At 42.1% G+C, this 19426-nt stretch overlaps 1 protein-coding gene across 1 annotated transcript in view; it reads left to right on the top strand.

Moving 5' to 3' along the window:
* LOC147700479 (putative cation-transporting ATPase 13A4) overlaps positions 1-19426 on the top strand; it is a 941662-nt gene that overhangs the window by 633334 nt on the left and 288902 nt on the right. Inside the window, exons 18-20 of the mRNA XM_086929645.1 lie at positions 1967-2091; positions 8307-8470; positions 11168-11290. Of these exons, the coding sequence (XP_086785771.1) occupies positions 1967-2091; positions 8307-8470; positions 11168-11290 (412 nt within the window). The remainder of the gene's footprint in view (positions 1-1966; positions 2092-8306; positions 8471-11167; positions 11291-19426) is intronic.

Raw genomic sequence — 19426 nt, 5'->3', positions numbered from 1 at the left:
ATTCAAGACATTGATGGCTGCTTTTAAGATCTGGGGTGCTAAAAAAGACCACTATACGGTGCTATGTAAGAACCCCACATTTCCTGAAATCTTCTCCGTTGAGATTATGGCAGGATGGGATGCTAAGGGCGATTGAAAGGCTGGGGACCTAATTGGGATAGAAGGTTTTTGTCAATTTAACGATATACAGATGGAGTTTGGTTTTGGGAAAGGCATTTTTTGTAAGTATCTACAACTACGTAGTTTCTTTAGTAAAAAAATTTGGGGGGACAGTGGGTATGATCGCAATGTTATCATTGATATCATACAAGGAAGGAATAAGGGGGTTATCAAGTTGATATACGTAGAACTGATAAATCTAAAACAAGACGATCTAACCAAACATGAGACTAAATGGGCTGATGTTGTGGGGTCTGCTCCTGGTGCACTTTTGAGATCCCTAGAGTTGGGTCAGTCGGTTTTATGTTCTGCTGGGCTACAGGCACAACACTTTAGAAACGTTTTTTCTCTGTACTACACTCTGGCCAGAAAAGCACAGTGGGGCGGGTTATCAGGGATTGTATGTCCTAGGATTGGGGAGTGGATGTAGATTTGGTTCATATGTTTTCATCATGCCCACGTCTACAGGGGTGCTGAATCCAATTATGGAATACCTAGATCGCTCACTTGGGGTTAAAATCAAATTAACCCCTGAACTAATATTGTTAGGAATGAGCAGTAGGATTCAAAATGAGATAACTTATCGATTTCTTTTTGTCGCTATGGCTGTGCTGAGGATCACAATTGCCTCTGCTTGGTTAGACCCTCACCCTCCTACTTTCCAGCAATGGCTTGCTCTTCTACTTTCTATATATACAATGGAAAGAGCAATTTATTAACAAAAGGGTAAGAAATCAAAGCCTCTGGGACAAAGCATCTGGGCTCCTCTAACAAAATGGAAGGAAAAGAATGATTAAAGCCAATTAGAGGGGAAATGCAATCTGATGCTGGCATTAATTGGTCAGTATGTATCAAAATTATATGTGCTTTATGAAATATGGTTTCTGTTATTGGTTAGGTCGGAGCTGATGGGTTTTTCGTATGCTCTTCAACTTTTTGTTTGTTTCTCTTTGTGTATACTAATTTCTTCCTCTCAATCCTCGCATCTTTGTTTGATTTACTTTTTTGATTGTTATGTATCTGTGCTGATACGCCTGGAAGAAAATGTGAACAATTCTAATAAAGATATTTAAAAGTAAAAAAAGAGAATACAGCCAGATAGATGGATAACGCATTAGACTACTGTCTCAGGTAATATTGAATATTTTAGTGGCATCCGCGGAATGTATTCAATAGGAAAGATTTGTAGTTGGGGAAGGGGAACTGGCCAAGCAAACACAGTGAGCACGATTTGCAAAAGTAATCGGAGACAAAATCCCAACTTTACTACTTTCGGTATTCACAGAAGGCATTTAGGACTACTAAAGTTAGGATTTTGTCTCAGTCAATCTTACATTTTGGTCTTAAATTAAACTTAAGACAAACTTAAGTTTAACTAAGACGAAATCCTATTGTAATGTCCTGAAGTCTATCAACTGACGAAACTCGTAAACACTGAGGTGAGATTGTTCCAACGACTGATGGATCACCTGCCCATTGACATTTTGCCCAGAGGCTCAGAAGTGCTACCCATGTAGCAGCGTGCTTCTCCCAGGGCATTCTCAGACGGGCTACTAGCATCCCCTGGACTAAAACTTTGTCTTGTATCAGGAGTGGAAAATATTTGAAAAGTGGTAATGATGAATGCATTTTTGAGTATGCTTGGAGAGTCTTAAGAGTGTGACCAAAGCAAGAGAAAGATTTAAGAGGGATGCCAAATAGGGGAATAGATGCGCATTTATTCATCCTGAAATTGGCCTGAAAGAAGAAAAACATGAAAGACATTCTTACGTTACAGCATCATTTGCCTTTTTCTTTTACTTTGAAGGGAAGAGGTTGAATCCAACTTGGAATTTCTTGGGCTGCTGGTGATGGAAAACCAGCTCAAGCCGGAGACGAAGCCGGTGCTGGAGGAACTCTTGGAGGCCAGAATCAGGACAGTAATGGTGACAGGTATGTAAGATTAGCACAGGGTCTCGGTGCATGCTGTTCACATGGGTCAAACATACCCAACATTATGGTAAAATTGAATCCAAAGGATGAAAGAAGGAGAAAAAGAAATAAGAAAAAAAAAAGAAAAAGAAAAAGATGTGTGTGAACGTGACAAGGTCGACCATGTGTGTGTTTGTTTGTTGGCCAATCATACCGTTATGGATATTTTTTTGTAAAAGAGTTATTTGTGATGGCAGTCATATATTAAAAGATATTTGTATTAGATTGACTATATACTAGGTGCCCCCGCCTGATCCAAAAGATTCAAAATAAACAGGGTAGGGTCACATTCACACACATCTTTTCCCTATTTCTTTTTCTCCTTCTTTCCTCCTATGGATTCCATTTTACCATAATGTTGGGTATGTATTTGATATAGATTGAGAGTGAATGAATGTGAAATGAATGTTTGAGTCCTCACCGACAATCTTCCCTTTCTTGATATTACTATTATTATTTTTTCTTACACTTTGTTGAATATAGTAGCACATATAAATAGGAGCTCCCCTTGTAAATAAACCTAATTATGTTTTCATAATTCAATGTTAAATATGTCAGAAATTTTGAAAAAGTAAAAAACTGGAATAAATGAATTACAGCAGAGCGGGGTTTTCTACGGTGCAAGATGAGTGACTGGTGAAAGTGATTTTTGTTGTTGTAATACTTTACTCGAAAAAATATTTCATAAAAGTACGAGCATTCAAACATACAAAATACATAAGACAATGTTACAAGTATTACAGATCCATAAAACGTTAAAAAAGACATGATAAAAGATGCTTTTCTTAGAGGAACTAATCAAACATCGGATAGCAATTTCGACCTGATGAACCAAGCACTCGCCAAATATTTGGCTACCCCACAAACAATATGCATGGAAGAAGCGTTGGTTCAAATGATACGCATTGCTGATCTGTGGTCCCTCCACGCTCCCTACAAACAGGTTTCAGCCATTTTGCTCTCGTCTGTTTATATGCAACACATGCAAACAAAAAATGGCCAAGAGATTCTTTCGGGCAAGAACAGCCTGGACATTTTTGGTCAGATTCCCTCCATCCCTTCCACCCTTCCTTAAATGAATTAAGGGGCAGGATACCATATCTTAATTTCAGAAACAAAGTTCCATCACGGGGGGTCTGAATGAAGTCCAAAAATGACTCTAGCTTCCTGAGGGGCTTGTAGTCAAGGAAATTATTCGTCAAGGGGCCCCAATTTGGGTTCTTTAATTCCTTTGCCACAACCCAATCCCAATAAAGTTTTTTAACAGTTTGTTTTGACGGGGAGGGTTTGGGAGGTCCAACAATCTCCTAGACCTATACATACCACCAACTTCTTTAAATTGTTGAGCCATTTTATTTTATTAGCTACATTCAAACTAATTAGCTCATCCAACAATAAAGCATAATTGAAAAAGTTCGGGGACCTTCTAAGCCGTACCCAATATAACAAGGGGCGAATTTAGACTAAGTCAGAGATCGTTCTTTTGCCCAAATCTAAACATAATGGTTTCAGTGGGGTCGATAGAGGCAGCGAGACTATATCTCTTATAAACTTGTTTTCAGCCACTGCCAATGCTTTGGTGTGCTCCGCACCCCAAAGTTCGGAGCCATATACTGCCGCTGCTAACGCTTTCCCCTCATAAACTACCAAGGTAGGAGCTATTGGTCTGCTAATAGAGAGCCGCTGATTCTAAGGTTTAAAACCATTTTAGAGATATGGGAGTTCCAACTCATATTATTGCTAAGTCTCACGCCGAGATAATCAAATTCGTCCACCACCTCGAGGGGTGTGCCACTCAACGAGAGGTTAACCTTCCTATGTTTTTTATTGGCAGACAATACCATCAGCTTTGTTTTGGTAGTATTTACCGACAACCCTCGATCTTTACAAAAAATACAAAAACGATTGAGCAGTTTTTGCAAACCCACGGGGGATTTGGACATCAGGAGGGTATCGTCTGCGAAGAGGAGTGTAGGTGTTTTCTCGCCTGCAAGGACATGGGCATCAGCGGGGTCCTCCCTCAAATGGTCCACCACCCCATTTATAAAGAGGGAGAATAGGGTTGGAGCCATCACGCATCCCTGCCTCACTCTTCTATTGACCGGTACCCTCTCTGTCAGTTGGCCCTGATTTCCCCAGCGAATCCTTGCATAGTTCCCCTTGTGAAGTTTAATAATAAACTGCAGCAAATAGCTGGGGAAACCCATATCAAATAGGACTGACCAGAGTTTGGCGCGTGGGATGACATCGAATGCTGTTTTCAAGTCTATGAAAACCAAGTATGGACTACCCTTGGCAATCAGTAATGTAATGTAATGTATGTGGTCTTGTAAAGCGCACTGCTGCCCTGAGGCGTCGTGGCGCTGTAGACCGCTGGGGAACCCATCCTGGCTATCCCTGTGAGATGGTCCCTACTGGGTATCTCCAAGGTGAAACCAGGCATCCCCGGCGAATGTGGGGGGCCGTTGTAGAGATGAGGCAAGCTAATGCCCAGAGTTGCCGAGTGTGATCCCTGGTTAGAGTAGGCACCGAGGCGAGAATTATCAAGTCCGCTGACCCTGGTCCACGACCCTGCCCCGTCGGGAATTGAACCCTGGTCCCGGGCCGTTCTCTGCTTCCGGGTCTGCCGCCTCTAACCAGTGAGCCACACTACTCCAACAGACTGCACAGAATCGAAAGACCTGGTCCCTTGCACCAACATTGCACCTGAACCCAGCCTGGAAGTGGGACAAAATGTCCTTGTCCACAAGCCAGGCTTTGGTACGATTTATGATGACCCTGCCAACTACCTTTTGAATAGTATCTATTAGACTTATTGGTCTGTAGTTGGCAGGGTCGTCTCTTTCACCCTTCTTGTGTATGGTAATAACCTCTGCGCCCTTCCAGGATTCTGGGACAGGGTGACCATACTGGATCAAATTCATCAAACATGCTAGGAACTCAGCCCATAGTTTGGGATCATGCAGTGCAAACCCCCCGGGAGACCATCTGGCCCGGCTGCCTTCCCTGGTATAGCGTCCTGAACTTCTCGCTGGGAGAATAGATCTACCTTAGAACCTAGATTCACACAAAACTTACTTTGAGGTTCAATAGCTGGAGATATTGTCGAGCTTTTCAAACTGTCCTCACAATATAAATTTAAAAAATAGGAATACCATTGCTGTTCGGTTACATGATTTAAAATTGGAGCTGCCCCCCTTCTGTCAAAAGTATTAATCAATTTCCAGAAGATAATGGAGTTTTTCCTACGGGCTGCGGCCTTAAGCTGCTGCCGGTTTTTTCCTCCTCCCAATCTTTCTTTGCTGATGTTATGCTATTGGAGTACTCCTTTCTGGCCACTCGGACAGCCACAGGGTCCTTGCTTTTTATCGCTAGAGTAATTGCTTTCCTTTTTTTCCTACAATTTGCCATATACCAAGGGTTACTCTTAGAGGATTCACGGTTGACCCTTGATTTCACCTCCTAGTTTAGTTATAAGGTTTTTATAGAAGACTAGCAGGCTACATACAGCATGGTTAGATCTTGCTGGGACCAAAGCAGTAAGGCTACTGGTTTCTTCTAAGACTAACTCTTTGATGCTTTGGAGTTTCTCCTCATCACACTTGACCACATTCCATTTTAATTTCCGATTATCATTTGTAGGGAAAACTTCTTTAGTAATCATCTCTGGTTTTCCACTAGTATCAATCCCCTTTACCCAATGGATTTTCATACATAATGGATTGTGGTCACTATCTGAAGACTGCCTAACCTCCATGTCAATTAGGTCAGCCCATGATTGTATATCTAAAAGAATATAGTCAATTTGAGATGGGCAACCTCGCCTATTATAGGTCATTGCCCCATCGGGATCCGACGCAGTCCGACCATTAAGAGCCCGTAAGTTATGTTCTAATACCAGAGCGTTCAGCTGGATTGCTCTGGCTGTCCATTTCTTAATGGGTGTGAGGGCTAGTGGAGGTATAGTCTGTCTACAATCCTCTGAGTTGAAACCCAAAACCTCTTCATCGTCTAGGGGTTCATAAGTACAGTTAAAATCCCCCCTACCAGTATTTTAGATCTGGGAGGAAGATGTGATAACCTCACATCTAGCAGCTCTATTATTGAGGAGGAAAGCCCGCCTGGAAGGCCTCTAGCATGAATACAAAAAAGTTCAAAGGTAAGACCCCCAGACTGATTCTTGAGAGTGATGTGCAGAATATCATTAGAATCAATTTTGTGGGAGGTAACAGTACAATTCAATGACACCTTTACCCATATCAACAGGCCACCAGGTGGGTGACCTTTCCCCACCAAAACTGCAGGAATAGAAAAGGTTGAATAACCATTTTTGTATATTGCGGGTAGAGACACCAGGTTTCTAGGAACATACATATATGGAAGGTATTAATAAAGTCATTCCAATCTGGGTTGGCAAGATTTTTCTTTAATCCTGCTATGTTCCATGACAAAATGTTAATGGAAGTTGAGGGTGCAGAAGGTTCCCTGGTTACAACAAAAGTGCTAGGTTCCAGGTCTCCTGTGCCTTCACTAATGAAACCTGTGTTAACTATACCAACCATGGGTAAATAGGATTTTTTCCCAGGGATGACTGACACTTCTCTCCTTCCAGATCGTCCAGAAGACTGGAGTGGAAGTTCCCTGGTTTCAACTAAAGTGCTAGGTTCCAGTTCTCCTGTGCCTTCACTAATGAATCCTGTAGTCCAGCCACGGTAAAAAGTAAAGTCCAGCTAAAGTATCTCCACTTCAAGGCTGCGAGCGATTTTTAAGATTGCCTCTATGATTCCTTAAAATGTTTTATTGGTGGGGTCATAGGACAAGATTAAAAACAAAGTTGGTGGATGTCTTCTAGCACTTTATTGGTCACGGACATTGTGGTGTAATAGTGACAGGGTCTAAATGTTTCACCCTTTTCATGTATTGCAGCAAGGCTGTCTTCAGAACCGGTGAAAAGGAAAGGAGTATACACGCTAGGGTGCACCCATATAGCGCTTACTGAACCGCGAAACTCACGGTTCTGTTATCAACGATTTGTTCTGGAAAACAAAATGTAACATGATGTAAAGAGCCATTCATTCAGACAACTCATTTATTCCACAGAAGTAATCACAATATTAGGTTCATCAGGTGTGATAAAAAAGATTCACATGCCAGGATCTGAAATCATTTATTCCATCCGTGTTACCTAGCGTGTGTTGCGGGCACACAAGAATCCTATGCTGACTCAGGCGCATGCTCATAACCACTTTTAATACAATTAATGTGAGATCTATTTTCCTGGAGAATCAGTGCAAATTGCTGTAATCCTCCTATCCAGAGAGAGAAATCAGTTGAGGCGAAATCTCTACCTCGTCAAAATTCATGGAGGTAAAATTGATCCGAAAATAACCACTAGCGGAGGAGTAGATACTTATTTGTGCAGTAATTATTTTAAAATGAATCAAACAATGGCGGAGAACAAGAAACTGTCATGGATCGTCTTGAAAATGCTCTTGTAGATGTTGGAAGTCAGGATCACAAGCGCCCGTATTATGGTGGATCGAGCACCCAAGGACGCATTGGTACAACTAGTAATACAGCATCAACAGTAACAACTGTACAAAGCTGAGCGTGTGAAATCGCGTCCTTTTACAAATGGAGGGGTTTATCTTGCTGCTTCCCACCTACATCTAAACCTCGGGATTTTTGGGGACCCAATTGGTCATATCTACTTTGCAATGTATTGGATGATCCTAAGGACCCAGTTGTGGGTGAGACTGAAGACCTACCTTGTCTCCAAATTGACACTTTTGGGTGTCCAGATGTGTCTTGATGTGATATATTACTACTGTTCTGATATTTCTATGCTCTCTTTTTCTTTCACCTTCTATTTAATTTCATAGCTCTGTAAACATCGTCCTATTGATGGATTTAAATTTGCATTCACCCTTTGTAATTTCATGTGCCTTCGACCATCCCTGCTACGTAATTAAACTGTCCCCTTGTTAGACAGTCCTTGTTCAACTTCCAGAGTGCATGGTCGCTAGTCCTGTTTAGACATGACTGGGCGTGCTATGTTGAATTTGAGATGTAATCTGTGAGGCCACGTTCCTAAAAACGCCATTTTGGTGTTTTCTGTTGATGTTTGGGTGTAAACATGCGGGTTTTAATAGATGACGGATGTGTATGTTCCTCAGGTGACAACCTTCAGACGGCGCTGACTGTTGGAAAACGTTCTGGAATGATCCCAGAGTCTAGCACGGGTATCCTGGTCACAGCCTGTGGACCTGAAGGCTCCAGCCCACCATCCATCACCCTACGAGTGGTGGACGATCAGAAGAGCAAGATGGACGGATTAGACGTAAGCAATGCCTTCTGGGTATGCATCGCATTAGCTTGAGCGAGGAATAGCAAACGTTTTAGATAGAGTTGTTCTCCAGATTTTTTAGAGCTTGTCAGATGTGTAGGTTAAAAACACCCATTCAGAGTCTTTCTTATGGATCTCCCGCATTCTCCTGACATGTTCAAAGTATGGTGGGTAAAATACACAGGGCCATATTATCAAGCCCCGACGATAGTTATCGCTAAGCGCACTTAGCGCTAGGATAATTATCGCCGGGTATCGTGGGTAAAATACATAGTTCGCATTTACATTTTAATACATATAATACAAAATTACTTCTGGGTGTTGAAGGAAGGGAATACCCATGTGCATGTGAGCCGCAAAGTGAACAGTGGAAAGATTGTTGGCTCACAGGGCCTGGCACGCAATGTTATTAAGACATGTCTCATTTCTCAATTTCCAAACCTCTCTTGAGAAGATTTTCACTCTGTCTGTGATGATGGCCCACCTGAAGCTGGATCAGCGCATCGCCGACATGTAGAACAGCAGAGCCCCCCTCCATTCCTCAAGTCACGGATTTGTGAACAAGTTGTAAGCTGAAGACACTAATGTGGTATATAAAGAGTCCTTCTTATTGGTATCATGATTGTATCATGATTGCTTGGGGCATCACCCATGGCTCCACCTTGCCCCAGTTTCCGTTAAAGGGCGCTCACCATTGGCACCTCTCACAATACCCGCTGTCCGCTGCGTACTACCTCTATTAGTGCTTCACCAGACATATTAATGTGCTTACGTGTGTTATTAGGGTGGCACGGAGCTGAATATCATACCACACTCTGTGGGTCAATCAACCAGAACCTGTCTACCTAAACGCTTGTAAGAGAAATATTTCATATCGTAAAAACACAAAAATGTGAATTCTTAGAAAAGCAGAAAAAGGAAATATGAATGGCTTGGAAAAGAATGAAAGACCTGGAGAATATCCCACAGCAAAGCAGTGATGTTAACGGGAACGCTGCTAAGATGGGTACTTGGTCACTGTCATGATTTTGCCAGTCAGTAGTATATCTTCACCTGGGAACTTCAAATAAATTGGTTTTAACATGGAGTAAAACTACAAGCAGAAAGATTTCCCTGTGACTGTTTAGAGTTCTGCTTTATTGAAGATTTCAATTCAATGGCTAATTGAAAGTGTGTGAGTGGCTTCCTATACCCACCCTCCCTCGTCTGCACCAAAAATGAGTGTGTATTTCAGGAGGAGTGGCGTAGGAGCTCAGCTGAACCTAGGATGAACTGTTCAATGCAGCGGTAATGGATGTCATCCTCCTCTACGGTGTTGAGTTTTTACGGGGTTACGCCCAAGTAAAAACTATCCCGGCCTGGGTCAGTAGTATGGTACGTTTATAAGTGGTCGGAGTAGTTGCAATGCTTTGATTTACAATTGCATCTAATGCGGCTTGATTGAAAATTAAATTTCTCTTTTTGAATTTCCTTTTGAATTTCTTTTTGACTTTCTTTTGATCTGTCTACCTATGCTATGTTCACATGTTTGATGTATATTTGAATGTTGCAACTACTCCGACCACTTATAAATGTACCATCCTCCTCTACGGAGCCTAGCAAGGCCTCACTCTGGCCTAGAAGCAGGATGGGACTTTAAAGGGTGACCATGCAATCATTGCTGGTGAAGACCTGCCGAATCCCCGGAAATTTCTCAAGGTGCACACTGGGTATCAAAACAATCCCGTTTTCATGGTCTAGAAATCCAAAATGGAGAATACTTGTTCCAAGCTCTCTACTGCAAACCACCTCTACCACTGACCCTTCCTGTTCCGCCCCATTAAGCTTTAAAGGACTTCTCCTGCTACCTACAACACCTCTAGTGGCCTCCTGTTAGTAGGTCTTCCTTAGGGCTGCTGAGTCCCCTTTTCAATGGGAAAGGGTGCTTCTTTGAAAAAAGTAGTAGTCCGATTTTAAAATTGGTACTGGTCTTTCTAGCCCAGGTTACCTACACACTGAGAAATTACCTTTGTTCATAAATTCCAAATAAAATTTGGAAATTTAATATCACATAAAATTTCTGTAGCAGGGGATACTCCCTGCAGCTGAGGCTGCAAGGAAAATATGCAGCTAAATCATGTTGAATTTTAGAAGCAGTGAGGAAGATACACCCCCATCCCTCCTTGAAGGACCTGTACTGTGATATGGGGCGTAGGGGTCAGGGATATAGATGCACCTGCAAACAAGAAGGTGTCATACTAAAGTGACACCAAAGGCAATTTGGAAATAAAAATACCCAACATTTTAAAAATAGCAAATGTGCTTGGGCCTGGGCAGCAGGCTCACAACCACTGACTGCAGAGGTCAACACACCATTTCTCCTGAGTAAAATAAGGGGGGCCTGTGGAAAATATGCATTTCCACAGAATTATGCCGAGAGCACACTTATGTCATGTGATGTAACAATTTGTTTACACATTCAAACTTCCTGGTCAGTGGATACTGTCATGAGGCACGCAAACTTTGAACAATGTTTTGAAGGCAAAATCTTCTTTGGAAGTGGACAGAGTTAAAGAGCACCTGGTCCTGCCATCAGTCATCAGTGTTCTGCGGGAAGAGGGATATTATTTCATGCCATTAGTTTAACTTGATGTTAATTCTGCAAGTGACCCATTCATAATGACAATTTTGTAATAATGTTTTTGATTACAGGAGATGTTCATTAACTTTGAAGACAAATTCAGCCAAGTGATGCTGTTGCGAAATTACTACTTTGCCATGGACGGAAAAACATATCAAGTTATACTACAGCACTTCTACAGTCTGCTCCCAAAAGTATGCTTTAGATTTTCAAACAATCTAAATGTATTTATTTCCAAGACATAATGCTCTAGAAATAGAAAACAAAAATTTTTATAAGAAGGTATGAAAACATCTTATTCAATGTCAAATCTCCATGGATATAAACATTACAATAAGCTGCAGAGTGCAACCCGAGTTCACTTTAACATAATAGATTGAATACTTTTTTCATAAAAACACCTAATACAAGTTACATTCAAAAAGCACTTTTACAAACTCTTATATTTATTTTGTTGATAAATGATGTTATTGATACAAACTCAAATATTAAACAATAAAAGATCCTTTTGGAGTTACCGTATTACACACAATCAAATCTAAATATTTCATTTTTAATAAAGTGACTAATGCTTCTGATCATTTTGTAGCTTAATATTTCCTCAAAATGGGACAAGGGACTTTCTTCCTCACTTCCGACAACAACAGACAGTCTAAGAAGAGACAATAATGTGTATAACTCTAAAATCGCATAGATGACACTAATTAGGTGAAAGCGTTTTTTCTCTGAGATATCTTATTCTCCACATTGGGTCAATCACAATCCTTATTCACAAAATGTGATCCTGAGTAAATTTATATGGAATTTGAGACACACAGGGAAAATGCCTTCAACTTGAATCCCTTGAAAGGAATGCTTGAGATACTTCTTGGAGGACAGATAACTTTCATCTTAAGTTTAACTGCGTCTTTCGGCTGCGTCAGTATTTCAACTTCTCATGGCGAATCTTATAAACGACGTGAAGAATGTTGCCATTCTCCAAGATGAGGTTTTGATCCATGCACATGATAGGCAGACCCACGATGATGGCATAATGAACAAAGTTATGTCTATATTCCAGAGCCAAGGTGCAGTTTTGAAACATGAGAAATGTGAGTTTATTTACCAATCTGTTGAATACCTGGGTCATGCAATTTCCAGCACTGGTGTACAACCTGGACCAGGATTAGTGAATGCCATATCACGAGCACCTCCTCCCCATGTCACGGTTGGTTGAGCACTTTTTATTTGCTGTCTATACCTGATTATGCTACTGGAGTCAGACCAATATCAAATGTGCTAAAGAAGAACACAGACTGTGTATGGGATGAAAGTTGCAAAACAGCTTTTGAATGGGTGAAGAGATGATGGAGCGAGGTAAAAGCGTTAAAACCCTCAGATCCTTCAATACCGTATTCTCTTATAGTCAAAGTCAAAGTAAAAAAGTACTTTATTCGGTTAAAAGAGACAATAACCATAAAAGCGACAGAATAATTCATTTACAGTGAATGTTACAGCAATTTTGATCTGAGGCGAAGGAATCACAGTTTCTACTAAAAACAGTTAAGAATCATCCAAGCATATCGATTTTCGCAATTTAAAAACATGTTTAAAAAATTCTGATAATGATGCAACAATAAAAACAGTGTCCATTTTTTGAAATTCTAAAAACGCTGGGCGGCATCTAAATAAATTCATATCTCTAAGAGCAGGGACAAAAAATGTTCTACGAGACAAGGTATACAATTTACAAAAAAATAAAAACATGGATATCCGATTGCAGAGACAATTCATCACATGGGCACATACACAATTGTTTTGACCAAGAGTTCATTTCTGGGAATGTCAATAACCTAAAAAGTATATTAAGTCTAAAACATGTTAAAAAGAATCTCTCATGGTTGGACATGGGGAGGGTTAAGTATGGCTGTAATTTACCTCCAGTTGAAATCATCTGATGTGAGCAGACAGTCTTTTTCTTTTATTTCTTCTGACAGTCTTTTTTCCCTTAGGTATTCCATACACATTTTTTTCAATGATTTTCTCGACCTTCTGTCAGGAAGGTCTTAACATAGTTTAACCACTTAAAAATCACTCACATGTTCAAGTTTTAACACACCATGGAGTATGGCACGATTTACAACACACTCATTTACAGTCCATACCCTGTGCCACAGGAGTATGGGCTGTGTTCTAATTATATCAGAAATATATGGCTGCCCCAGCTCCATGTGGCAAATAATGGTTGCAATACTTTCGGGGATGGACAAAATGTGCCGCATCAACTTGTTTTCCACTAACTGAATCGATTTTATGTTGGAATACCCCCACAATCCTGATCCATACAGAGCCACGGATAGACACGTTGCATTATAAATAGTTAAAATCTCTCTTATTGGTTTCTTTCCCAGTTTTTTTAAAAAAAAACTCTTTAAGGCCATTATTGTCTTTGAGAACAAAAGAGTTCTTGCTTTTATTGCACTTGCCCAGGAACCACTCTCATGAAACAGGATGCCTAAATAAGGAAAAGTGGCCGTATTTTCTAAGGGAGCATTGTTGTTGAAGGAAGTTAGCAGTTTTTGCAGGGCCATGGTGGTACGGGCCATTAAAACAGCATCATCTGCATACAAGAGCGCAGGGATAGATCTTCTCCCCACCTTGGGCATATCCCTGCACTCTTGCAGGAGACGAGCCTCTAGACCATTTATGTAGATCAGGAATAAAATAATGCCAGAACGCACCCCTGTCGTACTCCACATCCTATTCCAAATAATCTACTACATTCCCCCCCTTTTCTGTAACGAACAGTAGCAGTTGCCCCTGAATACAACTCCCTCAGAAACCGAATAATCGGTTCTTCCACCCCCAGCCTTTGCAGTAATTCCCATAGTTTGTTGTGGGATAAACAATCAAAAGCCGATGTAAGGTCGACAAACGTAAAATATAAACGCTCCCTTTTTATCGTTATGTATTTCTGCTGAACAATAAATAAATTTAAGCCCTGCTCAATGGTTCCTATGCCCTTTTGGAATCCAATTTGAAGGTCGCTTATTACCCTGTTGTCCTCTGCCCAACATTGAAGTTTTTCTAAAATAACTCTACCAAGGATCTTTATCAATGAGTCAAGTAGGGATATTGGGGAGGAGCTACGCGGGCATCCAAGATGGTCGCGTGAGCAGAGAGCTCCCGAGACCCGCGCCGCCCTTCTTGATCTATCTTTCTGATATCCTGGTTACTTCGATGGGCTTTTGAAGTACTACTCGTCCTGGTGCTGCTACACTTTTCCGGGCCGAGATCGGACTTCGGGAACCCATTTTACGCCGTCCTAAGTTTTCAAGCCTAGCCCCGGACGGGACCGGGGACTCTGCTGCTTAGAATGGCCAAGCAGTAATTCAACAACGGTCGCCTGGCATTTGCTCTACCGGTGGTGTCGCCACTTTCACTTTCGGTTCTACATTGCATTCCTGACTCCGGTGGTCTGACCAGCTATACGTCTGACCAAGCCTTGGGCCGGTGATCTGTGAATTTTCTACGAAAGTGTGGCTTTGGAGTCCAGAGGGTCGCTGCCATCTTATCGCGACCAGGAAGACCCAACGAGGTGCCGATTCCAACATGGCGACGAAGCCAGAGCTGGAGAAGCACAGGAAAGTCACCTACCGTGGGGGATCGGTCCAGGTTAACGTGATAGACCGTTATACTCAGCCAAGAGGCTCCCCCAGCGCTGCTGGCTGCAGTACTGAGGACATGAGGATGGACCCGGTGGCTGCATCGGTGCACAAACAAAATATCGACTCCAAAATATCGACTGGACATAATATCGAGTTTTAAATATAGACTGGACAAAATATCGACTGGACATAATATCGACTACAAAAATATCGTTTTTCAGGTAAGTGAAGTAATATCGACTGTATAAAATATAGATAGCAAAAATATTGAATTTTTAATAATATATAATATTTTATAGTGTATTTTTATGTAATAATATGTGTGAAAAGTGTGTATTAATGTTATAAAATATTTTATTAAATTAATTTTGTTTTTTTAATAATTGCGTAATGTAATTCTGTAGCGGGTTGTGGGTTTATAGGGGAATAGGGTGGGAAGTAATTGAATAATAATTAATTAATTAATATATGTTTGTAAATATTTATAATTAATAATTAATTGATAATTAATTAATAATAATTATTTAATTAATTAATGTAATTTTGTACATATTTTGTATTAGTAATTAATTCGTAATTAATTAATTGTAATTAGTTAATTACATTAATTAGAGTACATTTTAATATATATAATTTTGTGTTATTGTTAAGTAATTAATTGCGAAAAAATAATAATAATTATTAAAATAATTACAGCTAATGTGCTAATATATTTACTTTATTGTTATTGTTAATTAATAATTATTTGGTAATTAAATAATATTGATACATTTTGGGTAAAGGAGTATTTTTAGGGTTCAGGGTCAGTTTTCAGTTTTTGGGTAAAGGGGCATTTTTAGGGTTCAGGGTCAGTTTTTAGTTTTTGGGTAAAGGGGCATTTTTAGGGTTCAGGGTCAGTTTTCAGTTTTTGGGTAGAGGGGCATTTTTAGGGTTCAGGGTCAGTTTTCAGTTTTTGGGTAAAGGGGCATTTTTAGGGTTCAAGGTCAGTTTTCAGTTTTTGGGTAAAGGGGCATTTTTAGGGTTCAAGGTCAGTTTTCAGTTTTTGGGTAAAGGGGCATTTTTAGGGTTCAGGGTCAGTTTTCAGTTTTTGGGTAAAGGGGCATTTTTAGGGTTCAGGGTCAGTTTTTAGTTTTTGGGTAAAGGGGTATTTTTAGGGTTCAGGGTCAGTTTTGGGTTTTTGGGTAAAGGGGTATATTTTAGGGTTCAGGGTCAACAAATAAGATTGTAAAAAATTATTTTTATTATTTTCATTTATTATTTAATTATTATAATTTAATTTAAGTATTTTTAAGTATATTTTAGTAATTAAAATTTAATATTAATTTAATTTAACACTGTTTTTAATAAAGTCGATATTTTTTACATCTATATTATTGTTAACGATATTTTGTACTCGATATTTTTGTACTTACCTGTTTGTAGATACAAACTCGATATTTTGACTGTCGATATTTTGTCCACGATATTTTGGCAAGTCGATATTTTGTCCCTTGATATTATTTCAGTGATCCGGCTGCATCAGAGGTGTCCCTTCAAGATCTAATGGCCGCCATTTCAGGACTCAAGGCGGATATGGGCCAACAATATGAGGCCAGCGTGTCCAAGATAGACACGGTGGCGGTCGATGTCACTCTCATTTGAGCTGACCTGGCTAAAACTAATGAGAGGGTCAAGGAATTGGACCTTAAGGCTACCAGTCTGGTTACCGATATGGTGGAAGCACAATCGGAGATCGGGAATCTCCGGTCATCGCATGATCTCTTGACCAGACGTATGGAGGACTACGATAACCGGGCCCCGACGGAACAACATTCGCCTGGTCGTTGTGCCGGAGGACAGCGGTGCTGCCTCGATCGATTTACTGGTCGAGGAGTTGATTGTTGGCAAACTTGCTCCCGCAGGCCTTAGTAAATTCTTTGCGGTGGAGCGTGCGTACCGCTTCCCAAGTGGACAGGTCAAACCGGGGGCCCCCCGAGGCCTATTATTGCTAGGCTATTTCACTTTCGGGACAAGGACGCCATTCTCCAGGCCTCTCGTAGACACGGCCCGCTGAAATTTGAGAACAGCTCCATTTCCATCTACCCTGATTTTACCCCTCAGGTGCAGTGGCAACGATCTGGATTCCTGGGAGTGAAACGCCGCCTGAGAGACATGGGACTCAAATATGCGATGTTGTTCCCCGCTCGTCTACGTATTGAGTACAGAGAACGTGCTTTCTTTTTTGATCAACCGGACAGTGTTAGTGACTGGCTGGATTCATTGCCGAAGGACGACGCCGAGATTAGAGGCCCCGGAGGCGCGGACGGAGGTGCATCGGCGCAAGAATGACTTTGGTCCTGAGGTCCGATTCTGGGTCGTAATTATCTGCAGAGTATTTTTATATGCTTTCACTTTTAGGTCCAAGGGTGGGGCGGGTTGGGATAGTCTCTCCCTTCCTCCTTTCTTTGTGTAGATTTTTGGAAGGGGCGACAGGCACACTGCAGTTTGGGGTGGCTTATGAGTCAGCAGGGGTGCGGGTTGGGGGGTGTTGTAACGGGTTTTTGGTTGGGAAGTGGGGGGAGGAGTTTTGGTTGTTTTTGTGTTCTATGTTCTTTCTCACATGGTACTTTATCGCTTACACGTATCCTTGCTCTGAGGTTTTGGGTGGTGGTAGTATGGGAGTCACACTGGAATGGGGGGGGGGTGACATGAAAATGCTATCTTGGAACGTTAATGGTTTGGGAGACAGGATTAAACGTGGTATTGTGCTTCAATTCATTAGATGCCATTCCCCAGATGTTGTTTTCCTCCAAGAGACCCACTTGATAGGGAATGCTTGCAAAGCTCTTGACCGCCGAGGTTACCGACTTGTGGCTCACGCTGGCTTTACATCCGGTTCCCGGGGGGTTGGCATAATGGTGAAATCCTCTTTGGCCCTTGCAATTGATGATGTCACCCTCGACGATCGGGCCGATATGCTGCTGTTTCCGGGAGATGGGAGGGGAGGTTGCTTGTACTTGTTGCTGTTTATATTCCCCCGGGACTGCAGGCCACCACTTATGCTGACCTTGGTAGGACTCTTCTATCGCTTCCAAATGGTCTCCTGATTATGGGTGGGGATTTTAATCCTGTAGTATCTGGCGAGTGTGACCGGCTGCCCCCCAGGGTTCTCCCATTGTCCCAGATGTGGCTGACTGACTTGCTTGAGACCTTTGGGCTGGCGGATGTTTGGCGGATGTTGCACCCCGCACAAACTCAGTACACTTTTCACTCCGGTGCTCATGGTAGCCTCTCGAGAATTGATTACTTTTTGGTGTTAACTGCCAATTCCTCCTTGGTTAGTGGGATCCGACATCTCCCTAGGGGTATTTCTGACCATTCCCCTCTGTTACTTGAGGTCTCGGTGGGCGGCTTTTCTGGCTGTAGGGTCCCTCCTATTCCTCCCTGGCATTTTAGGACTCCTCAGCTTCGTTCGAACTTGGTTAAGGCGATCGATTGTTACTTTGATGAAAATGTGGGATCGGTCGCTTCCCCTACGATTCTATGGGAGGCCTTCAAAACTGTCATACGGGGCTCCGCGCTGCCCCTTATTGCTGCCGATAGGAAGGCGAGGAGGGAAGCTGTGTCAGCTCTTGAGGCCAAAATAACAGAACTCGAAACTGAGTTGGGTAGCGATGATACACCTGCGCTCCTACATTCCCTGGAGCTGAAACAGGCAGATTATAGAGCCCTGGTCACTGATGCTGCTAAGGTGATGCGTATGAAACAGTTGGGTCGTTTATATGATGTGGGTGATAAGGCTAGTAAGCTCCTAGCGTGGTTGGACAAAGCTGATAGACTGAATCGTGTGGTGCCAGAGATAATACGTGAAACGGGTGAAAGTGTGACTGACCTGGGTGAGATTGTTGAATGTTTTGTGGACCATTTCCGAACAGTATACAGATCTGTGAGTGATCGTGATGAGGCTGATTCCTGCTTGCTTTTGCGCGACATCGCACTGCCTTGTGTGTCGGAGGAGGATAGATTGGCCCTAGAGGCGCCGTTCACTGTGGATGAGATTGCCATCGCCATTAGGTCCTTGCGATCGGGCAAAGCAATGGGGCCCAACGGTCTGCCTATCGCAGTTTGTAAAGTTCGGACAAAATGGCCACCCATTTGCGTACTATGTTTCTTGATGCGTTCGAAGAGGGCCTCCTTCCCCCCGAACATCGCCTGGCTACCATAGTGGTCATTCACAAGGACGGCAAACCTCCTGACCGCTGTGCCTCGTATCGCCCCATTTCATCGCTTAACGCTGAGCCTAAGATCCTGGCCAAAGTTCTGGCTAATCGTTTATTATCAGTGATTTGTGACTTGATCCATCCGGATCAGTCCGGTTTTATCCCCCACAGGAATACGGCTCTCAATCTCCGCAGGCTCCACAGTGTCCTCATGAGAGCTGAGACTCTCTGAACCCGCAGTAGTGGCGTCCTTGGACGCCACAATGGCTTTTGACACCATTGAGTGGCCGTACTGATGGGCTGCCCTTTCTAAGTTTGGTTTCGGTCCTGGTTTCATTGCATGGGTGCGGCTCCTGTATGAGCAGCCATTAGCCCAGGTTGTAGTGAACGGCAGAGCTTCTGCATCGTTTCCGTTGGGCTGTGGCACCCGTCAGGGGTGCCCGCTCTCTCCACTTCTTTTCGCATTGGCGTTGGAACCCCTCGC

This window comes from Lissotriton vulgaris, chromosome 7, assembly GCF_964263255.1.
Source record: "Lissotriton vulgaris chromosome 7, aLisVul1.2, whole genome shotgun sequence".
NCBI lineage: Eukaryota > Metazoa > Chordata > Amphibia > Caudata > Salamandridae > Lissotriton > Lissotriton vulgaris.
The sequence above is the reverse complement of the archived record's forward strand: the minus strand, read 5'-3'. Positions and strand labels throughout refer to the sequence as shown.